Raw genomic sequence first — 27,133 nt, 5'->3', positions numbered from 1 at the left:
CCTTGAGATCTAGAGATAGATCCCGAAACAAGGCATACTTGATTCGGTGCGGGCTGATTCGGAGGGCTGCAGCTTTTCAATTTCATGGCTAGGGCTGTAAGGGGTCAGTAATTTCTGATCGAGCACTAAACTTCGATCGATCATATCTTTCTCATCCGAAATACGATTGACGAACTGTTAGAACTGCTACGCTCCTAACTCGACGGGCTTTCCATTGATATGTAATTTGGACCATTTTAGCCCCAGTTTAACCTATTCAAAATACCAAAAACTTAGATGCTGCAAAAATCTCGATTCATTAACTAACTCCCGAAATACCTAAAAACACTTAAAACTCTAAAATCCTATCAAAATGCAAATGAATGTTAATTAGACTATAAACCTACCAAAACTAACATAAACTCGAGAATCTAATTCCAAATAAACACATAAAAGATATTGAATAACTTTATTTTCATAGAGTTAACATTTACCCATCCTTCATCTTTCTTTCTTTTTTAATACTTTTGATTTTTTATTGAATTTGTGTATAAATATCTCTTTTTTTTGAACACTTGATATTCGAAAGTCCAATGGATCCAATTAATTTATATTTGAGTTAAGTCAACTTATTTAGGGATAAAACTCTCTCGATCGTCTCTAATCACAAGACTCGCACATGAGATCTTAGTGAAGCAGAATAAGAGCAGAATCACTTCAAAAACCTAACTCACATTGATAAAATCATTAGTTTAGTTATATTATGTATTAGTTATTGCATAAACTATTATGACAAAGTAAGAGATTGATGAAAAAATTATCTGACTCGCAGTATCGCGTGGGTATTGCACCCTAATAACCTTAGTAACACTTTCAAATCTAAATAAATTAAATAAAAGTTTTCTAATATAAAGAATTATATACCTTACATATTCAGATAAACCTAATCATAATTTAATAAATAAATACATGAAAAATAAAAAGTATATAAATTAATATAGTAAGTGTGTTTGGTTTTAGAGTTGGATTTTGATTTTAATTGGTTAATTTTAATTTTAATTAGTTTGTAATAATTGTGTTGTTGAATTATGAGAAAAAATGTGAAAAAATAATAGATAATTGGAAAAAAATAATGATTGCGTTGCTGAATTTTCGAAAAAGTAATGATTGTGTTGTTGAATTGAAAATAAGTGGAGTAAAGTTAAAATAATTTTTACAAATCAAACAAACTTGTAACATATCCAAATAAAACCCTAATGTAGGTATGGGTATGGTCACGGAAAATTTACTTACATATGCATATTCGCTTTTGGTTTTTTTTTTTTACTTTTTTAAAATCTTTGAAACCAAAATACAAATCTAAACCAAGTATTTTAGGAAAAATTAGACCAAAATCAAACCATTTAAAAAAAAAATTTCAAACAGGTTTCAGTTTGATTTTTCAACTTTCTAATTTCAAGGAGAATTGAACTCTGAATCATGATGAAGAGCGCGGATACCCAAATGCCAAAGGAACCCTCCATACCATACGTGTCGAGAACACGGGATCTTGCCGTCGTCATTCCCGTTATTAATCGGCGACGACGACACGAAAGCAGCTTCAAGCATATGCCAAAAACGACATCAAGAGGCACCGTTCAACTTCTTGCCCGGAGACCCTCAAAACTGCGTCGTATCAGCCGCATACCCCCCGCGACGGCTGAAATAATAAAACAAAAACAACTCTCTTGTTTCAGTTTTTCCTTCTTCCTTCTCTTCTCTAGCGAGCTCCGATATCTGTTAGCAGACGGACTCTCTTCAGTTTCATCTCCTCGCGCAATGGACCTTCCATGTCATGTCCTCCTTTCTCCCTAAAACCCTAACCCTTTCCGAGCTTCGTCTCCGTGCTGCTCCCTCCGGCTTCTCTGACCGGTAATGGGCTGCAGTTCATCGCTGATGGCATGCGCCGTGGTTCAGTTCGATCGGTGAGCGTCGGATCAGGCGATGAGGCACTGAGATTTCTTGTAGGAACGGCATTTCCGTCACAATGTCGTGGGGACTGGGGTGGAAGAGGCCGTCCGAGGTGTTCCGCCTGACTCTGACTTTCGGTACGGACGATCCTACCCCCATCGAGATCGCTAATCGGACGTCGGTGTCCTCGGAGACGTCGACCTCGTCGAATTCTTCGCTGAGTTCACTGTCCCCGCGAGATCAGGACCCGGGATGCAGGATCGACCTCGATTGGACGGCCGGCGATGACGAGGACCAGGTGGCCTTGAGGCTGCAGTCGCAGCTGATGGTGGCGATGCCCATGCCGCAGGATACTGTGGTGCTGGAGCTCAACTGTCAGGAGGAGGATGAGAATGTCGGCGTGGAAATGAAGGTGGTGAGGAGGAGAGAGCCGCTTAAAGCGGTGGTTATGAGCAAGTCCGCGGGCTCGGGTCAGCAGAACGATGGGATGGGGGTGCTTACGAGGCTCTTGCGGTGGAATTTTGTTGATTCGGCAGCCAGTGGAGAGGGCAATGTGGGCTGTGGAGAGCACTGGAGGACTGTCACTGCGATCAGCCTCAGTAGCTGCGGCTTGACGGTCAGTATTCATCTTCTTCTCATCATCTGATTGGAAATCGGAATATGTAAAAATTCGAGGAATAGATCCTAATTATATCTGTATATATATTCATTGGGAATGGGATTCGTTTATGTGCTTTCATTAGGATATAGGAACTTGGTCATCAAATGAGAATGCTTGAGAGTTGATGATGTCTTAGCCGCCGGTTTGCGTGAAGAGGCCAGATGGGTTTCATTATACTCTTTCAATTGTTTTATTCTATGTGGAGAAAGGAATGGAATGGAATGTTATTTTAGAATGAATGCGATGGTATTGAGAGAAATAAATCTCTTTGTTGAACATATTAATATGAAGGAACATAATTATAATATTAGACTTATTTACCAAGATATCATTCTATATGATATATATTCTTAGATATATGAAATTAAAAGAAGATATATGATACTTGCACAAAAAGTAGTCGAAATGAGGTAATGACCATTGCTTTTCTTTTTTTGAGGGAATATTCATCCGATCAAATTAAAAAAGGCATGTTATCATGAGGGAATGTCCTTCCCAAACTTACACGAGTGATGCCAAAAGAGAAGATGGAGTGGAAGGATGGAATGCTCCTGCATACCAAATGGGACCTTTGGGTCGAGAACCTGCTGTGATTTTATCTGTCCTACCTTCATCATGCTTCAAAGTCGGGCAAATTTTAATGGGAATGACTTGCTTGACTGAGAAGAAATTCCCCCCAACCCCCCCGAATGTCAAACAAGAGACCAATGTTTTAATGCATTATGGCTCAAGATGGAGAGATCTGATAGTTTGTTTGTATAGGTCAATCGTAAGATGTTTGAAGGTGAGGAATTGACTCCTTTTGGTTGTCATCCTTCATCATTGACAGGTACTCCCTGTAGAGATAACTCGATTGCCTCACCTTGAGAAGCTGTATCTTGATAACAATAAGCTTTCCGTATTGCCACCTGAACTTGGGGATTTAAAGAATCTGAAGGTTCTGAGGGTTGACAATAATATGCTGGTTTCCGTTCCTGGTGAGCTATGAACTACTTTGTATCTGGATTGTGTTCTCACTTATGACTAGTAGATGTCTCTTACATAGGATAAGCAGATTCTATTTCAGATTCTTAAGGTGATCTTCTGCAAATTAATCAATGATATTCATTGTAAATTACGAGCAGTGGAACTTCGACAGTGCGTTGAACTGGTGGAATTGTCGTTAGAACACAATAAGCTTGTCCGACCTCTTCTTGATTTCAGGTCGCCTTACTCAATGCTATTCTTTTATTTGATGCTTGAAGAAACATGGCAAACATGTATTCTCCCCCTATCTTCAAAATATTGGTGTGATGGTGCTTTTAACTTAACTGTAGGGCTATGGCTGAGTTGAGAGTTCTTCGGCTGTTTGGAAATCCTCTGGAATTCCTTCCTGAAATTCTGCCCCTACACAAATTACGCCACTTATCTCTTGCTAATATTAGAATTGTGGCTGATGAGAATCTGAGATCTGTGAATGTACAGATAGAGGTAACAGTCCTGCTTGAAAAATTGAAGCATTGTTGACTTTATTTTCCCTTCGCTGAAAAACACTGTTTAAAATCCTACATTTGTTTCATGGGTGATTGCAGATGGAAAACAGTTCTTACTTTGTTGCATCTAGGCACAAGCTAAGTGCATTTTTCTCACTTATATTCCGCTTTTCTTCTTGCCATCACCCTTTACTAGCATCTGCACTCTCAAAGATAATGCAAGACCAGGGAAACCGCATTTTTGTTGGTAAAGATGAGAATGCTGTGAGACAGCTAATAAGCATGATCAGTAGTGACAATCGACATGTGGTATGTCCTCGGCCGCTTTGTCAGAATATTCCCCGATTTCATGACTGCATCAAACTTTTAACTATTTTTCCTTCCTGCAGGTTGAGCAAGCATGCTCTGCTCTTTCATCTCTTGCCGCGGATGTTACTGTGGCACTGCAGTTGATGAAATGTGACATTATGAAACCAATTGAAACCGTATTGAGATCTTTCATGGCTGAAGAAGTGATATCTGTCTTGCAAGTAGTCATAAGTTTAGCGTTTACTTCTGATACCGTATCACAGAAGATGTTGACCAAGGATGTATTAAAATCATTAAAATCATTGTGTGCTCATAAAGATCCTGAGGTAAGTTCCTGGCTACAGATTATGAGTTATATTACTTTCTGTAATGGATTAACTTATGATTATATATTTTCTTAAACTAGGTGCAAAGGCTAGCTTTGCTAGCGGTTGGAAATTTGGGGTTTTGCTTAGAGAATCGTCGAGTTCTGGTTACTTCTGAAAGCTTGCGCGAACTACTATTACGGCTAACTGTTACACCTGTACCACGTGTAAATAAAGCAGCTGCTCGGGCTTTAGCAATTCTTGGTTCGTATCAACACCCTGTATTTAGTTTCACCTTCAATTCCTTCTTTCTTGTGAAACAATATGAAGCTGATATTGTTTGGGTGTGTAGGAGAGAATGAAAACCTACGGCGTTCCATAAGGGGTAGACCAGTTTCAAAACAAGGATTGCGCATTCTTGCAATGGATGGAGGTGGCATGAAAGGTCTGGCTACTGTTCAAATGCTTAAAGAAATTGAGAAGGGTACGGGAAAGCGGATACATGAATTGTTTGATCTGATATGTGGCACATCAACTGGAGGAATGCTTGCTGTTGCCCTTGCTATCAAGCTAATGACCCTGGAGCAGTGTGAAGAGATATATAAAAACCTTGGTGAGCATACACGACACCCCATCCTTAGAAGTATATATTATTAAGTATTGTCTTAATTGATAACAGTTGCCTATTGATTTGTTGTGCCCTAGGCAAACTGGTATTCGCTGATCCTGTGCCAAAGGACAATGAAGCTGCCAGTTGGCGAGAAAAGTTGGATCAGCTCTACAAAAGTTCATCCCAAAGTTTTAGAGTTGTCGTGCATGGCTCTAAAGTAAGTATGCTCATATTCTCTAGTCATTTACTTTTCTAGGAACTCTTTTGTACATATTGTGGGACTGGGGTTCTATCTGGATGGATCTGAAAAATCTATAAGCAGTTAGTATTTAAACTTTTCTTTAATCAATACAATTTGGTCTTGAATGTCTAAGTAACATGGTGGTTACTTTGTTATATGATTCTTGGATTTGTTAAGTCAGTACATTGATCCTTATGACAACTCTCGGGTACCTGAACATATATTAAAACATAGAACTGTTTTCATGTCATGTTCATGCTGAACTTTAGTTTCTTTCAATTCTGACAAGGCAAGTCTAACAGTTTATTTTACAGCATAGTGCAGATCAATTCGAGAGGCTGTTGAGAGAAATGTGCACTGATGAAGATGGAGATCTTTTAATAGAGTCTGCAGTGAAAAACATTCCCAAAGTTTTCATAGTTTCAACTTTGGTGAGCATGATGCCAGCTCAGCCTTTCTTATTCCGCAATTATCAGGTCTGGCGTGAGCTCCACTTCGATACTTGTCTTTTATCTGTATAACTTGTTTATAACCTATATATGTGTCTGTTTGTGCGTTCATGCGGCTATTGCTATTGGCATATTAATTTATTGTTGCAGCAGTTTGCTAACCAGATTCTTTCTTGACATTTTACAGTATCCTGTCGGAACACCGGAAGTGCCTCTTGCAACAGCAGAAAGTTCGGGCATCACTACTTTAGCTTCACCAACTGCTAGTGCTCAAGTTGGCTACAAACGCAGTGCTTTTATTGGAAGTTGTAAGCATCACGTATGGCAAGCTATTAGAGCTTCATCTGCAGCTCCATATTATCTTGATGATTTCTCTGATGGTATACCCTTTTTCTATCAATTTACTCTAATCTTCTATTCCCTTGCCAGTTTTCTGTCTCCAGTTTTTTAATCCTTTCTTATTCTTTGAAATATTCCATAGATATTCATCGGTGGCAAGATGGTGCAATAGTAGCCAACAACCCTACAGTCTTTGCTATTAGAGAAGCACAACTTCTGTGGCCTGACACAAAAATTGACTGTCTTGTTTCACTTGGATGTGGTTCTGTTCCAGCAAAGGTATGAAATACCTTAAGGTTTTATAGTCACATTTATTCGTTCCGCATGGCACTCTTCAACTTAGAAGATTTGAAACTCCTGCTGAGGCTATGTAGCTGGTCTTTGTTGGCATTTAACACTGGCTCCATCCGTTTATGTTCAAGTCCCTTATTCTTGTAAAGTAATATATGAGCATATTACTTATCCAAAAAAAATATATATATATATATATATATATATATGAGCAAATTTTGTGGTCTGCCTAAATTTTCTACTTTATTAGCTAAAAATGCCGGTTACATCATGAACAGAGATTGCTGATTGCTTCAGCAACCTGTGAATTCTGAGACTGCATTAGCAGTTCTTTGCTGCATATCAGTACCATTGAGTCTGTTATCACAGGTGCGAAAAGGGGGTTGGCGATATCTGGATACTGGACAAGTCTTGATAGAAAGTGCCTGTTCTGTTGATCGTGTGGAGGAAGCTTTGAGTACGTTACTTCCAATGCTTCCTGAAATACAGTATTATCGATTTAATCCAGGTAATTGTCGTGTTCTGCTCCATCTATTGGTCTTTTCCTAGATAACATAGACAAGGGGATATGTCCTTTTATTCTCATTTTCTTTAGTTCAAGATTGATCTCTTCATAAAAACACTCTTTAGAATAGCTACATTATTTCTCTAAGATGGCAAATACTCACATATTCCGCTAGTGGATGAACGTTGTGGCATGGAGCTGGATGAAACTGATCCAGCAGTATGGCTAAAGTTGGAGGCTGCAACAGAGGAATACATTCAAAGCAATTCTGAAGCCTTCAAAAGTGCCTGTGAAAGATTAATTATGCCATTCCAGCTTGATGATAGGTTTTCAGAGACCTCAAAGCCTCAGCACCATCCGAAAGCTGCCCTTTCTACTTCAGGTCCCTTTATATGTTTCGTTACAATTAATGCAGGAAGTTTTAAAGTTCATATATTTTTAACCGACTCTGTTTCCCTTGACACTTTCTCCTTTGATGATAAAATCCAGGCCCTTCTTTAGGTTGGAGGCGGAATGTACTCCTACTTGAAGCATCAAATAGCCCCTATTCAGGTAGAACTGTTCACCATGCTCGTGCCTTAGAGTCATTCTGTTCCAGCAATACCATTAGGTTATCTTCTGGGCACGATATATTCGGAGCTTCAAAGGCAGCCCCACCAACAGCATTCCCAACACCATTTACATCACCGATGTTCACCGGAAGCTTCCCATCGAGCCCTCTTATTTATAGTCCTGATCTTAGCCACCAGAGGATCGGCAGAATCGATCTGGTTCCACCACTAAGCTTAGATGGAAAGCCAGTAATGTCACCTCCAAAGTCTCCTTCAGGACCCAGAGAGCTCTCTATACCAGTCCGCGCCTTGCATGAAAAGTTACAGAATTCGCCTCAAGTTGGCATCATTCATTTGGCTCTGCAGACTGATTCTTCTGGCTTGATATTAAGGTCAACTTTCCATCTTCATTAAGTTTAGGCTGTGCCTTTTTTTTTTTTTATAAGTATTTGTGTCATTTTTTTTATGGAATCTTGTGCCATGATTTTAGGTAAAATATTATGGTGAAACTGGGAAATCATACTCAATATGAACGTTGCTTTCCTATTAAACTGTAGTTTCTATTTATCATTATTTTACATAGGTTTCAGGAAAGCACCGTTGTCTTATTTCAAGTAATGATTGAATAGAAATTCTTTTACTGGTAGATGTCACCTAGATCAACAAGTTCCATTCCAAGAAACTAGAACAATAGTAAAGCATCTATGTGGCTGCCCTTTTGACGGGATTTATTTAGATTTTTTTTATATTATAATTTGGGGACTTGAAGGTGCAACACCAGTTTTTTAACATTTTCTTTTATTCCCAATATCTGAAAATTGAAGATAAATACTGCAGCATTGCATGGGTTATCATTAGGAGCATTGATGATAATGTAATATCCTATGTGGTGATTGATTTAAGTATGTTCTACATGTAAAATCAATGATCATTCTTTTAGTTTGATTCTTTTGGCTTGTCTAGTTTATTTGTCAGGGTGTTTCCGATTAGTGCAATGAAGAATTGTTATGTAATTTATATTGTTATATGCCTTTTTCTATTTTCGCCTTTTTTCTAAGACCAATTTGTTTGATTGTGACCCAAGTGGATTTATGATTATGGCAGACTTTTCTCATTTTAGTATATGTTTACTTTGAAATATTCGTCATTCCTGTGAAGGCTCTTCCCATTGATATTTTCCTTTTTTTTGTTTTTTAATTTCTAATTAGTTTTATTGTACTATTTAATTTATTTTAAATTACTTATTATATTATCATCCCACCCGAGTCTAAAAGAAGTAAAGTGGTGTAAACCTCTAACTTATGGGAATGGATTTTTTCCCCCCCTCCAGTTGGCAAAATGACGTATTTGTGGTAGCTGAGCCTGGGGAACTTGCAGATAGGTTCCTGCAGAGTGTGAAGATGAGCTTGCTCTCAATGGTTCGGAGCCATCAAAGGAAAGCTGTATCTCAGCTTTCAAACATTTCAAATGTCGCTGATTTGGTTGCCATCAGACCATACTTTCAAATAGGATGTGTTGCTCACCGGTATATTGGACGTCAAACCCAGGTATGGCTTCTTTTGGGTTTGCCTGTCTGTTCTCCTTTTTCCCACTTCCGCACCCACTCCCCCCCAGTAGGAGATTTCCTCTCATCTCTTTTTCCTCTTTTGGATAGGTCATGGAAGATGACCAAGAGATAGCAGCATATATGTTTCGAAGGACAGTCCCTTCCATGCATTTGACTGCTGATGACGTTCGCTGGATGGTATCTTGTTTTAGTCTAACAGTTCTGCAGACTCACTAGAATTCTATAGTCTGAGGATTAATCTGAATCTATAATATTTTGTGTTGAATGAGTTGTGATTCACAACCCCCTCTCCCAAGTTGATGACTTATGGCTGGACTCATCAGGTTGGAGCTTGGAGAGATCGGATTATAATCTGCACGGGGATGTATGGCCCTGCACCAACTCTGATCAAGGCTTTCCTAGACTCGGGTGCCAAAGCTGTGATAAGCCCATCAACTGACCCCCCTCCCGAGTCCCACCTCACAGCATTCCAGTCTGGAGACTTTGACTATTTAGAGAACGGAAGGTTCGAGATCGGAGAGGAAGAAGTTGATGAGGACGAGGAAGCAGAGCCCACAAGCCCCATGAGTGATTGGGAGGACAGTAATCCTGAGAGTAGTGAGGACAACCATCTCCCCCACAAGGGTTTCTGGGACGATGATGAGGCAGAGCTGTCTCAGTTTGTCTGCCAATTGTATGACTCAATGTTCCGGGAAGGGGCGAGCGTGGAAGTCGCCCTCCAACATGCTCTCGCTTCTCATCGGAGGGTGAGGTACTCCTGCCATCTGCCCAGTAATCATTAGTTTTCATTTCTTATTACTTTTTGTCCATTTTAGCAGGACAGAGCTTACGCTTTTCTTTTCCGGTTAAGAGGGAGGGTCATGGGCCTGAAGAGAGCTTACATTTTGCAAGTGATGCTATACTGTGAAATGGATAGTAAAGAAAAGGAGAAAGCAATTTATAGAGAGGGTGAGAAGTATATGTTCATAAAGAGTTAAACAGAGTAAGAGGGGAATTATTCAAATTTTGATGAGCGCCCCAACCCCCCCACAAAAAAAAAAAAGAGGCAAATTCTTTCTCTGTATTCTTTCATTGAAAGAATGTTGATGGAATTTTTGAACAGTTCAACACATCTATATAATACACACACACACACATATATAGTATAACTGATGGATATATATATTTTCCTTTCTATTGTTTCTATTTTATCGGATGATCCCGAGAGACTGAAAGTGCATATTTTATTATCATTTAAAATTTGATCAACAAGAGCATTGTCTGTAATAGTGTTGAAGATTAAAGTCAAGTCCGTTGACCGAGTCAATTCGACTCGAGTGTCTGTTTGAATTTCATTAGGAAAAAAAGAAAAAAAATGGAGAGCTCAACTAGGGTTTTTAAGTGGTATAATATAAGTGAAGATTTTGAGAAGGTCGCATTCAAAATACAAAAGAATTTGAAGGGTTGGTGATGGCAATGATTCACATCACTGAGGGGATGATGTTAATGATGGCGGGGGCTTGGCATCGATTGCAGGCCTCTCACAACACCACAATAAAAGGAATGATTAGAACGAAAAAAGTTGGAAGAAGATGAGAATGATTGAAGGATCGATCCCAAAGTTAAAATGCGAAGGGCATGGTTGGAAGAATTATCATTGTACATTTGGTGCAAGGTCACAGTCCATCAAGTTCCATCGGATCACACACACATGATGATGATCATGGTTTTTCAAGCAATTCTGTAATGACAGCCGCGGTTTCTGATCAAATATATACTTGTTGAGAGCAATGCAGTTCTTTCTCATTCGTTTTATATATCCTACGATAATTCGAAATTGACGGAAATACTTTGTCGTGGTGCAGCAACGCGCTATGGTAACCTTGTTTAGATAAGGAGAGGAATGAGGACGATGCTTTTGATGGGGATCCCATCCCGTCAAGAAGGCTAGGCTGGAACTAGTGAGTGAGCAAAAAGAAAGCAAACCTTCTTATTAGCAAATAAATATATCTATCCATCTTTTAAGAAACATCCTCATTACTTGACTAGATGACATTATTAAATTTATGTATGATGAACCTTATCAGACTCGTACGGCTTGACCCCACCCCGAAGAGTAATTCATCGGCACATCTTAGACGAACCCTGCATTTCCTACGTATAGGATACTCTATTGTTATTTATGTCGATGTCTGTGGTGGCATACTTTTTGCCCTGAATCTAATGCTTCCCCAACCTTTGAATTTCTTTTCTTTTTATGCCCGACAAGAAACGCATCTCAACTTTAATAAATAAAAGCAACAGCAGGAAACAATTATCAATTCAAAGAGACCCTGAAGGGAGGGGGAAGGAAAAAAAAAAACAAACAAACAAACAAACACTCCCACCCAAAACCTAAAGCCAAAGCAAAAAAAAAAAAAAAAGTAGTGTAATACAGTCTCACACATCTAGAAATTTTAGGTCCGATTACAGTACCACACATCTAGAAGTTTTAGGTCCGATTTAGTGATGAAACTAGTCAGGCTGCTGTTTTTGAATTGTTTATTTTCTTATAATGGGATTTTGGATTTTTTTTAATTCAAAAAGAGAAAAGAAAAAAGAAGGAATAAATAAATAAATATAAAAAGCAAAGCAACAATCTCCCTCTTCTCACTTTCTTCTTCCACAAGCCTCCTTTATATTTATGGGCAACACTCCCCACAGACTTCATCTTATTACTCCCCATCCCTTCCTAAAGACATCCCTCACAAAGATGGCAGCTAATCCGGCTGCTCCGGTCGCGGTGGGCACACGAGGAACAGTTGGGTCCCTCATTAGGAAGGAGATCGAGTATTTCAGAACCGTCGAGTTCAGCGATCAGAGGAGATCCCAGAAGAGACCCCAGGCTGCACGGTCCCTAGAGATGGGCTCAAACTCTATTCACTGTAAGGCTCAGGCCTCGAGGCCCAGTTTCTGGTTCTTTGGCTTGAGCTGGAGAAGGAAGAAGCAGAGAGTCGGGGGAGGGTTCCGATCAAGCATGTGCTCACCATCGGATGCATCGGACATCGAACGACCGGACGATATCCGTGGCTTCAATTACATGATCCTTAGGGATGAGTTCAAGACCTTCCAATCTTATTAGGCAAATCATTCTTCTTTTTTTGTTGTTTTTAGTTTTCCCACTATCTGGGCTTTATTTGAGGAGTCCTAAAGATCTTTGCATCATACAGATTGTAGTATAATTATCAACAGGTGAACGGAATGGTTAAACCAACTTATCTGCTTTAGTAGTCACCATTTTCATGGATTTCGTGGAAACAAATCGTTGGCAGTTGGTACAGGAACACAGGAACCAGTTTACGGTTCAGATTTAGTCCGGATCTCCGCGGTGATTTCTGGGTCCATCGAATCGACAACAGGGGCAAAAAACTGCTGTCGTCTGAATCCTATGTGGCTTGAATCTTTTCTGTTCAATGAGACATCCCAAGGAGTTCTGCTACTGTCTCTTGGAGGTCCCTCTGCCGACAGAAGCCAATGGCCATCATCGGGAGCTTCATGCCCAAGACTTGTTTCATATGGACGATCTTCAAGCGACCAATTTTCCGAGTCCCAAACACCGGAAAGAAAGAGCACGAACGAGCGATATTCTGATTTCATTAAATACAATATGAACTCGCACGTCTTTGGTTGTAAGAAAGATGAGTCGATGATACGTCCATTAGTTTCTTCAAGAATCGGATCTTCTAGAAGAGACTAACGGCGTCCCCAGGCTTTGAAGCTCAGCTACTTCTATCTTCTCTCGATCTACAAGCGTTGCTTTGCGTACTGCACGCTATTCTCCAAGGACCACGAATTCGGTAAGGACGACTTGATCTCATTGTGAATGGCCGAGGGTCTTTTGGCACCGCAAAAAGAAGAGGAATTTTGCTACTCACTATCTCTATCCTATCACATGAAAGACAACCCAGTATATCCATAATGCAGATAGTGAGGTAGAATTTGAACAATATATATATATATATATATATATATATATATATTCCGGTGGATACATTTTGTATTTCTTAAATGCTTGAATATAAACTAGATGAAGACCTGTGCAACGCGCGGGAAATGCTTCTAATTTTCTCCATTAAAATATTCTCGTTATAATATTATATTGATAGTAATCATATTACATTGTCATAATTTAGTTTGTGTTGAGGAGTATTGCTTTATTTCACCAAAGTGACAATAAATAAGTTTTATATAAGTTCGAGGTTGAAATTACATAATCTAAAATATTATTCTAGAAAACCAAAACAATTCGAAAGTATATATTTGAATTGATGAAAAAAAAAGGAAACAAAATTTAAATTTGGGTAGGAAAAAATGACCTACTTAGGATATTTTATAACTTACAGTTCGATATATATAATATTATTATGGATTATAAAAATAAAATCATAAGAAATAAGAAATAATATTTGTTTGTATTTAATATTTAATGAATAGCGTATATTTATATCTTTAACATCATAAGTGTCAATCTCGATTTCTCGGATATGATGTATAACTCAAAACGAAATTTCCCAAAACTATATAATATCCAATAAAACAAAATAATCATCAATTCAAAATATCAAATATCAATATTCAATATAGTTATGTAGTATCTCATTATTATAAAAAAAAAATTATTTGTGAAACGGTTAAATATTAAAATAAGGAATTTTTGGATTCTTAATAAATAAAATTACAACAATTTTATTTAAAAAAATATTATTTTTGGCAAAATAATAATAAAATAATTATTATCTAATTGTTCATACTATATTTTCTCTATGTGATATAGTTATCGATATCGTAATAAAAACCGTAATGAAAATTTATTTGTTGACCAAAACTCCTAAGAAATATATATAAAAAATCATTTCTTGTATATATTGCTTTCATGTAGGTAAGACATCATCTCATTGTAGAGTAGCATTTATAGGGTCGATCAAATTCCTCACCACTTGAATTTGGAGCGTGACTTGGGAAGTTTCGAATATAGTGAAAAAATTTACATGTGAAAATTCATCAAAAATAAAAATGGAGAAACGACCTTCATTCGAGAATGTTCCATTTATTCCTGTCAAACTTAGTGGAAAAATCCCCATGTGACAACTCATCACAAGAAAGAGAAGAAACGACTTTCATTCAAGAATCTATTGTTTATTAAATCTATAGGGTCTATCGAATCCCTTGCTACTTGAATCTGGATTGGGGCTTGGGGAACTTTGATCATAGAAGAGAAAATTTGCATGTGATAATTTCACTTTAAAAAAAGAGAGGAGAAAAGAGAGAGAGAGAGAAAAACGAGATTCATTCAAGAAACAACCATTTGTTACTTGTCGAAGAACCCAAGTAGTACAAAACACGTATTTATGGTCAACTAAAGAGAGATGTCTAATTTTAATAAAAGGAAATAGACTATTTAAAATACCGAAATAAGATATGCATAATTGGAATATATATATATATATATATGCTTTCAATATTATACTTTTTTTGTTGCTTCTTCGTGCAATATATATACACACACGTTGAATTAAATAAGAAAACTTTAAATATACAAACGTTAATATATATGCATCTATTTTATTTTTCTTAATGGTGTATAATATATTTAATTATATTTATGTAATCTATACATATTATCATTAAGTGCAAAAGACAATAAATTATTGTAATGCCCTTATTAGACTATATTCCGTTGTAAATAATCTATATATTTACCAATGTATATACAACGTATATATTCTACTACATAATTTCTTCCCTTGTATATATTATGTTGAGCTATATACATATAATTTATATGTTCTACTATTACATAATTAATTAAATTAAATTAAATTTGTAACAATTTATATGAGAATATTTCCTTTCTTTATAAGTATATAATAATTTTCTTGATGTAAATCGATGACGTGGTAACATGAGATAGCTCCTTTTTTTATTTTTAATAATGTGGCGGCATGAGAATTCAGATCGGAATTTTATTTTCATATATATATAGAGAGAGATAATTCTCTAAATAGATTTACTAATTAAAAAGGTTAATCAAATTTCATTTCATTTTTCATGAAATATTTCTACAAAACGAGATTACGAATTTTCAATCATAAATATATATATAACACAAGGGGTTTTTACCTAAAATGACCCATGGTTTGCCCGTTTTGTTAAATCTATCATATGCTTTTTTTGTCAAATCTATCACATGGTTTACTTTTTGCATCGAATCTATCACAGCGTTATTTTTTCCGTCAACATATAACGGTCGTGCTGACGTGGCACTTGGAGAGATAGTGGGCCACACTTGCCACGTAGGCGCCACGTTAGCACGGTCGTTAGATGTCGACGGAAAAGATAATGCCGTGATAGATTTGATACAAAAAGTAAACCATGTGATAGATTTGACAAAAAAAAGCATAGGATAGATTTGACAAAACGGACAAACCATGAGACATTTTAGGTAAATACCCCTATAACACAATAGTCCATAATAAAATATTATCTATAATTTTCTAAATTGATTTTAATAATTAGAAAGTTATTCAATTATAAGTTTTAATTTTTATTAAATATTTCCATGAAATGATTTCGAAAGTTTTCAATATTGAACGTATGTAATACAAGTGTTCATAATAAAAAGTTATGATATAAATTATTTTTGTTTCAGAAAATTTATGGAAATAAATATAGAGGCTAAAAGTAGCTTTTTTGCTCATTGTAGTTGTATATTGACTCTGACTTTCATCATAATTTTCGCGCGATATATGTATAATCTCTTTATATTACACTAGAATTTGTGCCCGTGTGTAGCGCGACATTTGATGTATATTTGAAATCTTAATTAGTTTGCATTTATTTTTCCTGAGAATAACAAAAACAATGGGTCATAGTTTAGTAATTAGATAATTGCATGAGAAATGCTTCCTCTGTATAAGTACACGCACTATAAGTAGAGTTAATTGTTCACACAACATCACATATTTTCAAAACCTTAAATCTCCCTGCTTTCAATGCATGCTTACACATGGTCTTCCATTCAACCTTAAAGCCCCAAGACTACTTATAAATATGAAGAATAGGAATGGGAATAGGAGGAAGGCTTGAAAGAGTGATGAATGGAAGTGTGTATATGTATACATATGATGTGTACGGGTATGGGTGCAAATATATGTGTCTTTGTATGTGTATGTGTATATATGTATGTGTATTCGTGTATGTGTGTATGGAAATTCGAATCTAAAAGTTCGATTCGAATAGGTCCATGAGTTTAATAGTCATGAGAATTGCACTGATGGTTTCCTTGAAGGGTTGGCCGCTAGCACCATCAATCTCGAAAATCCATCGATTCAGTCAGTGTGAATATCAGTAAAAGCGTGACACTTGGAGCACTCAATTGACGAACCGAGATCAGCACATCGTGATAAGATCACAATTAGGTACGCCTTATTTGTCCTTATTTTTCTAATATGTCTTTGGGTTAGTTTTACAAATAGAAAAATTTTGAATTTCCCCTTCTTATACCTTTTTGTAAACCCCGTGAAACTAGTAATATATATAAATTTGAGAGACTGTTCATTATTTTTTTATTTGAGTTTTCTTTATTTTTTATTTTAAATTTTAGATTTTTAAAATAAATAAATATAGATTTGTGATATTAGTCGTTATTTTTTTGGATTTTTTTATTTTTTAGAAAAACGAAATTTATTTTTTATTCGTAAAACTTACATATGTAGAATTCTAGGACCGATTCTTAAGTTTATCGGATTTTGAGCCTTTTTTTAGAAACGAATTTTTTAGATATAGATTTATTTTTTTATAGATATGACTGTGAAGCTAATCGCTGGGATTTCGGGGGGAAAGCAGAGCGGGGTTGAAGATGAGGTGATGTCAGCGGATTCTCGATTCTCTGCGGATGGGAAGACATGAGATCGGATGGGTTGGAGGATACGCACCGTGTGATCGTGTGATTTTGTTGGGGAAATGGACGGTTACGATTAAACCAGGAAAAGTTCAAAAAATTGAAAAAATAAAAAAGGATGGACCCGTTTGAGGATCGGGGGATTGAACCCGACGTGAATCGAACACGCAACCTTCTGATCTGGAGTCAGACGCGCTACCATTGCGCCACGGATCCGCTGGTGCTTCTTACTACCAAACTTATTTTAATTGAAAGAACATTTTGAAATCTGCCATTTTTACCATCAAGTATATATATATATATTTTTTTTTTTGGGTGAGACAACGAAGTATCTTGAACCAATTGTTGGAGACTAATCCCGAATCGTGAAAAGCCAGAAATACAATTAGCGATCACATGCCATCATAATAGGGAAGGAACGAAGAAATTTGCTTAGTATATTAGGAATGTTTGCTTTCATACCCAACCGGGGATATCAAAGCGAATCCCCTTTCATCCAATGCAAATACATAAGTGGACGGGCGCCAAAGGATTCCAGATGTGGGAGCATCAGCTAGAGCATCGAGGAGGAACTTATAATGAATATCAGCTCGGGGCAATGAGGATTGGGGAGAGGTTTTTAAGTTTACAAGCAAACACGTTGAAGGGGGGCTAGAAGCTGGCTAGCAAAAGGGTTGGAAGGGGCATATATTTTTCTTTTTCTTTTTTTTTTTGGGGCAAACGTGCGGGTATCTTATGCCTGTTGATTGATCTCGTAAGGTATCGACTTGATATGAGCACGAAATACTTGTAGCAGATTAGAAACTTTAACGCTACATATAAAGTTCATTTACTAAAAGTTCAGTTTGTCGCTGAGTCACATGCTCATGATTATCATATAATATATAATATATTATATATGACAATGCCAAGGTTATCGGACGGTACGGAGTGGTGGTTTGTGTGGCGGATACGGCGGGGATGAAGTTTTCCGGCAAGTGAGGCTCGGGAGAGAGAGTCCCGAGCCGGCAGCGAGCCAGAGAGTGAGCTGAGGACCCTTTACTTGAGAAGGAAAGTTGTTCCCCCACACCACACTACTAGAAAGCTCCCATTAAAAATAGTTGGGTTGGGCTTCGTCCCCTTGCGTTGGGCTTTGGCCCAGAGAGCCAGCCCAATAACCCTTTATTTTCGGGCTTGAGCCCTATATTCTATGGGCCTGCCAAAATCAAGGATTCAACGTATCATTATCAATGTAAATATACTAGAACGTTAACCCACGCAGATTAAGAAAGATTTTTATTTTTTTGAAATTGTTATTTACAATTGATAATAGAACATTTTCACGTGCTCTATTCATATGCATGGATAAGGTTAGCACATCACTCGTATTCTTTCTATTATTTAGAAATGGGCAATTTGTAGAAAAAATAGAAATTTAAGCGAGAGAGGGGAGGAAAAAAAAGAAGGAAGTAGGGAGATTAAAGGGAGAGAACGTGTATGGGGAGAATTGGGAGGAAAAAGAAAGTGAGAGGAGAGACACTATAAAAAGTGGACACATGTTTTCAATTAGAAAAGAGAGAGTGAAAAATATAATCATGAAATGGACAAATTTGTCTTACACGGTTATTTAACATATTTTCGTTTAACTAAGACTGAGGGACATTCTGGACTTTTTCTACAATTTACAACAGTATCGGAACACCAAAAGTTTCTTTTATATAATAGTATATAGCATATTTTTGCACCCTTTGTGTATGGCCAGCCAAAAACACGATCATAGTCCTAAATAACAAAAAAAAAATCGCGAAGCATTTTAATTATTCATAAACTTAACTTTAAGTAAAAGGTATTAAGAAATTATGTCTCAGCACTCAGATAGGTCGTTAAAGAGTCCTCAATATAATAATGAATCACTGACTGAAGATACTCTAAAGGCGATAAAGAGAATTTGGTATAGAGATGTTTGTTCTTAATTCGAAGTCAAGATGTTTTAAGTGCTATTAGAGCGTCATCTGCAGCTCCATATTATCTTTGATGATCTCTCTTATGGTATAATACCCTTTTCCTATCAATTTACTCTAATCTTCTATTCCCTTGCCATTTTTCTGTCTCCAATTTTTTAATCCTTTCTTATTCTTTGAAATATTCCATAGATATTCATCGGAGGCAAGATGGTGCAATAGTAGCAAACAACCCTACAGTCTTTGCTATTAGAGAAGCACTTCTTCTGTGGCCTGACACAAAAATTGACTGTCTTGTTTCACTTGGATGTGGTTCTGTTCCAGCAAAGGTATGAAATACCTTAAGGTTTTATAGTCACATTTATTCGTTCCGCGTGGCACTATACAACTTATAAGATTTGAAACTCCTGCTGAGGCTATGCAGCTGGTCTTTGTTGGCACTTGATACTTGCTCCATCCGTTTATGTTCAACTCCCTTATTCCTGTAAAGTAATATATGAGCAAATTACTTATCCAAATATATATATATATACACTTTTTTTTATATATGAGCAAATTTTGCGGTCTACCTTAATTTTCTACTTTATTAGCTAAGAATGCTGGTTACATCATGAACAGAGATGGCTGATTGCTTCAGCAACCTGGGAATTCTGAGACTGCATTAGTAGTTCATTGCTACATATCAGTACCATTGAGTCTGTTATCATAGGTGCGAAAAGGGGGTTGGCGATATCTGGATACCGGACAAGTCTTGATCGAAAGTGCCTGTTCTATTGATCTTGTGGAGGAAGCTCTGAGTACGTTACTTCCAGTGCTTCCTGAAATACAGTATCATCGATAATCCAGGTAATTGTCGTGTTCTGCTCCATCTATTGGTCTTTTCCTAGTTAACATAGACAAGGGGGTGTGTCCTTTTATTCTCATTTTCTTTAGTTCAAGATCGATCTCTTCATAAAACGTTCTTTAGAATAGCTACATTATTTCTCTAAGATGGCAAATACTTGCATGTGCCGCCAGTTGACGAAGGTTGTGGCATGGAGCTGGATGAAACTGATCCAGCAGTATGGCTAAAGTTGGACGCTGCAACAGAGGAATACATTCAAAGCAATTCTGAAGCCTTCAAAAGTGCCTGTGAAAGATTAATTATGCCATTCCAGCTTGATGATAGGTTTTCAGAGACCTCAAAGCCTCAGCACCAAAACAGTTCAACACATCTATATAATATATATATATATATATATATAAAGTATAGCTGTTGGATATATATTTTCCTTTCTATTGTTTCTATTTTATCGGATGATTCCGGGAGACTGAAAGTGCATATTGTATTATCATTTAAAATTTGATCAACAAGAGCAATGTCAGTACTAGTGTTGACGATTAAAGTCAAGTCCGTAGACCGAGTCAATTCGACTCGAGTTTCTGTTTGAATTTCATTCGAAAAAAAACAAAAATGAAAAAATAGAGAGCTCAACCGGTGTTTTTAATTGGTATAGTATAAGTGAAGATTTTGAGAAGGTCGCATTCAAAATACAAAAAAAATTGAAGGGTAGGTGATGGCAATGATTCACATCACTGAGGGTATGATGTTAATGATGGAGGGGCTTGGCATCGATTGCAGGCCTCTCACAACACCACAATTAAAGGAATGATTAGAACGAAAAAAGTTGGAAGAAGATCAAAATGATTTAAGAATCGATCCCAAAGTTAAAATGCGAAGGGGCGTGGTTGGAAGAATTATCATTGTACATTTGGTGCAAAGTCAGAGTTCATCGAGGTCTATCGGATCACACACACATGATGATGATCATGGTTTTTCGAGCATTTCCGTAATGACAGCCGCGGTTTCTGATCAAATATAGATTTGCTGAGAGCAACGCAGTCCTTTCTCATTCGTTTTATATATCCTACGATAATTCGAAATTGATGGGAATACTTTGTCGTAGTGCAGCAATGCGCCACCGTAACCGAGTTTAGATTAGGAGGGGAATGAGGACGATGCTTTTGATGGGGATCCCATCCCAACAAGAAGGCTAGGCTGGAACTAGTGAGTGAGCAAGAGGAAGCAAACCTTCTTATTAGCAAATAAGACATTATTAAATTTAAGTCTGATGAAACTTATCAGACTCGTATGGCTTGACCCGACCCCGAAGAGTAATTCATCGGCACATCGTAGATGCACCTGCATTTCCTACGTATAGGATACTCTATTGTTATTAATGTCGATGTCTGTGGTGGCATACTTTTTGCCCTGAATCTAATGCTTCCCCAACCTTTGAAATTCTTTTCTTTTTATGCCCGACAAGAAATGCATCTCAACTTTAATAAATAAAAGCAACAGTAGGAAACAATTATCAATTCAAAGAGGTCCTAAAAAGGAAAAAAAAAATAGTGTAATATGGTCTCACGTCTAGAAATTTTAGGTTCGATTACAGTATCATACATGTAGAAGTTTTAACTCTGATTTACTAATGAAACTACTGATGCTCCTGTATTGAATCTTTTATTTCGATATATTGGGATTTTGGATCTTTTTAATTCGAAAAGAGAAAATAAAAAAGAAGGAAAATAAATAAATAAATAAATAAATATAAGAAGCAAACCAAAGCAATTTCCCTCTTCTCACTTTTTCATCCACAAGCCTCCTTTATATTTATGGGCAACACTCCCCAATGACTTCAGCTTATTACTCCCCATCCCCTCCTAAAGACATCCCTCACAACGATGGCAGCTAATCTGGCTGCTCCGGTCGCAGTGGGCACACGAGGAACAGTCGGGTCCCTCATAAGGAAGGAGATCGAGTATTTCAGAACCATCGAGTTCGGCAATCAGAGGAGATCCGAGAAGAGACCCAAGGCTGCACAGTCCCTAGAGATGGGTTCGAACTCTATTCACTGTAAGGCTCAGAACTCGAGGCCCGGTTTTTGGTTCTTCGGCTTGAGCTGAAGAAGGAAGAAGCAGAGAGTTGGGGGCGGGTTCCGATCAAGCGTGTGCTCAGCATCGGATGCATCGGACATCGAACAACCGAACGATATCCGTGGCTTCAATTACGTGATCCTTAGGGATGAGTTCAAGACCTTCCAATCTTATTAGGCAAGTCATTCTTCTTTTTTTGTTGTTTTTAGTTTTCCCACTATCTGGGCTTTATTCGAGGAGTCCTAAAGATCTTTGCATCATACAGATTGTAGTATAATTATCAACAGGTGAACAGATTGGTTAAACCATTAAACCATTTTATCTGCTTTAGTAGTCACCATTTTCATGGATTTCTTGGAAACAAATCCTTGGCAGTTTGTACAGGAACCGGTTTACGGTTCAGATTTAGTCCGGATTTACTCAAAGATAGCATTTTCTTTCTCTTTGATCTCCGCTGTGATTTCTTTCAGATTTAGGCCCCTCTGTCGACAGAATCCAATGGCCATCATCGAGAGCTTCCTGCCTAAGACTTGTTTCATATGGACGATCTTCAAGCGACCGATTTTCCGAGTCCCAAGCCCTGGAAAGAAAGAGCATGAACTAGCGATATTCTTATTTCATTAAATACAATATGAACTCGCACGTCTTTTGTTGTAAGAAAGATGAGTCGATGATACGTCCAGTAGCTTCTTCAAGGCATCGGATCTTCCAGAAGAGACTAACGGCGTTCCCCAGGCTTTGAAGCTCAGCTACCTCTATATTCGCTTGATCTACAAGCGTTGCTTTGTGTACTGCACGCTATTACCCAAGGACTACGAATTCGGTAAGGACGACTTTATCTCATTGTGGATGGCCGAGGGTCCTTTGGCACCGCAAAAAGAAGAGGAATTTTGCGACTCACTATCTCTCTATCCTATCACATGAAAGACAACCCAGTCTATCTATAATGCAGATAGTGAGGTAGAATTTGTGTGTGTATCTATATATATATATATTTTCCGGTGGATACATTTACTATTTCTTAAATGCTTGAATATAAACTAGATGAAAACCAGCGAAAAGCGCAGGAAATACTTTAAATTTTCTCAATATAAATAATCTTGTTATAATATTATATTGATAGTGATCATATTACATTGTCATAATTTAGTTTGTGTGGAGGAGTATTATTTTATTTCGCCAAAGTGACAACAAATAAGTTTAATATAGGTTCCAGCTTCAAATCAGATAATCTAAAATATTATTTTAGAAAACCAAAAGAATTGGAAAGTGTATATTTGAATTTAAAAAATACAAAATTTAAGAAATTTGCTTAGGAAAAAAAGACCTACTTAGGATCTTTTATAACTTGCACGTTGATAAATATATATAATTATCATGGATTATAAAAATAAAATCATAAGAAATAATATTTGTTTGTATTCAATATTTAATGGGTAGTGTATATTTATATCTTTAACTTCATAAGTATCAAATTTTGATTTCTCTGATATGATGTATAGCACAAAATAAAATTTCCCAAAATTATATAATATCCAATAAGACAGAATAATCATCAATTCAAAATATCAAATATCAATATTTCAATATATTTATATAGTATCTCATTATTATGAAAAAATTATTTGTGAAACGGTTAAATATTAAAATAAGGAACTTTTGGATTCTTAATAAATAAAATTGCAATAATTCTATAAAAAATTATAATTTTTGGCAAATAATAAAAATAATTAACTCCGCGTGATATATTTATCGACATTGCAACAAAAAATTTTAGTGAAAATTTAAATTGTTGATCAAAACTCCTAAAAAATATATATATAATTGGATCATTTCTTGTATAAATAGTTTTTATGTAGGTAAGATATCATCTCCTTGTAGGGTAGCATCTAGGGTCTATCAAATTCCTCACCACTTGAATTTGGAGCACAACTTGGGAAGTTTCAAACATAGTGAAGAAAATTTGCATGTGAAAATTCATCAAAAATAAAAAAGGAAAAATGACCTTCATTCAAGAATCTCTCATTTATTCCTGTCAAACATAATGGAAAAAAAATCCCCATTTGACAACTCATCACAAGAGAAAGAAGATACGACCTTCATTCGGGAATCTACCGTTTATTGAATTTATAGGGTCTATTGAATCCCTTACCACTTGAATCTGGATTGGGACATGGGGAACTTCGATCATAGAGACGAAAATCTGCATGTGACAATTCCCTTTAAAAAAAGAGAGGAGAAACGACATTCATTCAAGAAACTACCGTTTGTTACTTGTTGAAGAACTTGAGTAGTACAAAACACATATTTATAATCAACTAAAGAGAGATGTCTAATTTTAATAAAAGGAATTATAATATTTAAAATATCGAAATAAGATATAGATAATTGGAATAGATATAAATATATAAATATATATATGTGTACAATATTATACGCTTTTTATTGATTCTTCGTGCGATATATACACACACACATTGAATTAAATAAGGAAACTTTAAATATACGGACATTAATATATATGCATCATCACCTTTTTCTTAATGGTGTATAATATATTTAATTATATTTATGTAATCTATATATATTATCATTTAATGAAAATGACAATAAATTATTGTAATGTCCTTATTAGACTATATTCTGCTGTAAATAATCTATATATTGGCCAATGTATATATTTTACTGCATATTTTCTTCTGTTGTATATATTCCATTGAGCTATACATTCTCTGCGATGAGTTTATATTGAATTTATTATTTTTTCGTATATTTGTTATTTCATTATATAGCGTTTTGATCAGTTGATATATTTCAAGTTAACCTTCATTACAACTTTCAGAAGAGGTAATCAAACGGGGTGGGAGTGGCCCCGCCAGTAACCACCTTTAGACCGAGGCGCCGGCAAGCTCAGACCCCGCCTGTAACCTTGCTCCGGAGGGGTAGGAATGCTCGCACTCCCTTTTTTGAGGAGATTCAAATAGGATCTCTTTCGAGAAGGGGCTGCCCCCCACCCCTTTCTCCAAGGAGATCTCGACTAAGATCTCCTTAGAGAAGGGGGTGGGGGCACCACTTCCAGGGGTGAGGGCGCTACATCCAGCTACCACATCCCTTATTGGGTTGCCAAGGGGTGTAAGCCCTTCTACTACCTCGGCCCTAAGGGTGGTGGCCAGCGTGGATGCCTCATCCCTTCTCCAATCTTCTCTTTTCAATCTCTCTCTCTTAATTTTTAATTTCTTTTTTATATATTTTATTTTAATTTTTAAACAAATTTTTATTTGCTAGTAAAAATGATTTTTAAGTTTTTATTTATTTTAGGGGTTTTTACCCCAAATTGCCCATGGTTTATCCGTTTTGTCAAATCTATCATATGTTTTTTTTGTCAGATATATCCCATGGTTTACTTTTTGCATCAAATTTATCCCAACGTTATCTTTTCCGTCGACATCTAACGGCAGTGCTGACGTGATACGTGGAGCTATAGCGGGCCCCTACTTGCCACGTGGGCACCACGTTAGCACGACCGTTAGATGTCGACGGAAAAAATAACAGCATGATAGATTTGAAACAAAATGTAAATCACGTGATATAGCTGACAAAAAAAAAGTATATGATAGATTTGACAAAATTTTTAAACCATGTGTCATTGTAGGTAAAAATCCCTTTATTTTATTGTATATTATTTATTTATTTATTTATATTTTTTTAATATTTCGTTGTATATTTTTGTTTTTATTTGTTTTATTTTAACACTCCAAACTAAGGCTATCGCAATATTGGATTTCATTTGCTTTTTCTATGTCACATTTTCTGTGATCATTGTGTTGGTGAGCATTTATTATTAAAAAATGGATTGTCATAGTAGTTAAGAAAAAAATAGATGTGAGAATTTATTATTAAATAGAAGAAAAAGATAAAAAAAAAAGTATATCTATATATGGACGTAAAAGTAAATGAGGAATTTATTATTAAAAAATTAGTTATGATAATTTATTATTAAATAATAGAAAAATAAAATAAAGTAATAATTATGTTATTAAATTGAGAGCATAATGAAGTGGAGTAAAATAGAATGGAGTAGAATTTTTATTCCGAAGCTAAAAGTCACTAATGGGGCCCCAAATTTCCCTTCCTCAGTGGGAGAGTAATTACCACTGCGAGAGCTCGTTTTCTTAGGGGGAAATGATTTTTTCCCAAGAATAATACTTTTTCTTTCAAATTTGACCATCTTAACCCCATCGAGTAAAAGGGCCACGTTTTGCTTTATTTTTTTAAAAAACTTATTATTTCAAAAAATCAATTCCTTTATAAAATATTCATAATTTATAAGTTAAATTAAAAATAAATATTTTTCATTATTTATATAAATACAATGAAATATGTTTATTCATATTAAAATTAAGATTTTCGAAAAATAAGTTTTAATGTGTTATTTTTCAATTTTAACTTTAACTATTTAATTCACCTAAGGGAAAATTACAAAAAAAAACCCAAATTTTGTAAAAAGTCTCAGTTTTGTCCTAAATTTTGTTTTGTAACAAAAAAAACCATAAATTTTCTAAAATATCTCAAAAATGACCTCCGTTATAACTTCCGTCAATTTTTGCTGCTGATGGTGGGTCCCTTTAACAGTCCACGTAGGTCACACGTAGGCAAAAATTGACGGAAGTTATGACGGAGGTCATTTTTGAGACATTTTAGAAAATTTATGGTTTTTTCTGTTACAAAACAAAATTTAGGACAAAATTGAGACATTTTACAAAATTTGGGTTTTTTTTGTAATTTACCCTTCACCTAAAAACATTATATAATAAAGGCATTATTGTAAAATTGCATATCTTCTTCATCAATATATTTTTGTACCAAACGCCATAATATCATAATACCGTGTACTTTCCAAGGAATACATTATACTTACCAAACATGGTAATATATAAAATTCTTGGAAATATGACATTATGGGCTTATTTTTCTAATAATTTAATATTTCCCTGCAATCTAACAATACTCGAACCAAACACCATCTAAATCCATTTTTCATTTTTTGTGGGGCTATTAAAGTTCTAAATCGCTATTTCAACTTAGACAAGTTATTATAGGTTAATATGCCATATTATAATATATGATGGG

General features: G+C 36.0%; 2 protein-coding genes, 1 long non-coding RNA gene and 1 other non-coding gene across 5 annotated transcripts; 3 read left to right on the top strand and 1 right to left on the bottom strand.

Annotated features, from left to right (window-relative positions):
• The first annotated feature begins 1,708 nt into the window (after nucleotides 1-1,708).
• Nucleotides 1,709-10,412, top strand: LOC116203351 (phospholipase A I). 2 transcript variants are annotated; one of them, XM_031535040.1, is made up of 18 exons: nucleotides 1,709-2,545; nucleotides 3,420-3,567; nucleotides 3,715-3,793; nucleotides 3,907-4,060; nucleotides 4,162-4,371; nucleotides 4,452-4,697; nucleotides 4,778-4,940; nucleotides 5,029-5,289; nucleotides 5,382-5,503; nucleotides 5,842-6,003; nucleotides 6,164-6,356; nucleotides 6,458-6,594; nucleotides 6,976-7,114; nucleotides 7,260-7,493; nucleotides 7,601-8,054; nucleotides 8,993-9,209; nucleotides 9,317-9,406; nucleotides 9,553-10,412. In XM_031535040.1, exons 1-18 carry the CDS (start codon nucleotides 2,006-2,008, stop codon nucleotides 10,009-10,011), a joined length of 4,008 nt encoding a protein of 1,335 aa, XP_031390900.1. In that variant the 5' UTR covers nucleotides 1,709-2,005; the 3' UTR covers nucleotides 10,012-10,412. The 2 variants fall into 2 exon arrangements, with proteins under 2 accessions (XP_031390900.1, XP_031390901.1); XM_031535041.1 differs by having other exon boundaries at nucleotides 2,006-2,545; nucleotides 7,287-7,493.
• Nucleotides 10,413-11,960: 1,548 nt separating this feature from the next.
• LOC116204267 lies at nucleotides 11,961-12,329 on the top strand. Its single transcript, XM_031536346.1, has one exon. The coding sequence runs from the start codon at nucleotides 11,961-11,963 to the stop codon at nucleotides 12,327-12,329; it is 369 nt and encodes a 122-aa protein (XP_031392206.1).
• A 4,962-nt stretch (nucleotides 12,330-17,291) lies between these two features.
• On the bottom strand, nucleotides 17,292-17,363 carry TRNAW-CCA. The gene has a single exon. It is a non-coding gene; the product is annotated as a tRNA-Trp (tRNA).
• A 1,716-nt stretch (nucleotides 17,364-19,079) lies between these two features.
• LOC116202679 lies at nucleotides 19,080-19,840 on the top strand. Its single transcript, XR_004156129.1, has 3 exons — nucleotides 19,080-19,175; nucleotides 19,280-19,416; nucleotides 19,797-19,840. It is a non-coding gene; the product is annotated as an uncharacterized LOC116202679 (long non-coding RNA).
• Nucleotides 19,841-27,133: the final 7,293 nt, after the last annotated feature.

The sequence above is a fragment of the Punica granatum genome, chromosome 4 (genome assembly GCF_007655135.1).
Source record: "Punica granatum isolate Tunisia-2019 chromosome 4, ASM765513v2, whole genome shotgun sequence".
Lineage (NCBI taxonomy): Eukaryota > Viridiplantae > Streptophyta > Magnoliopsida > Myrtales > Lythraceae > Punica > Punica granatum.
This window is presented reverse-complemented; position numbering and strand designations above follow the sequence as displayed.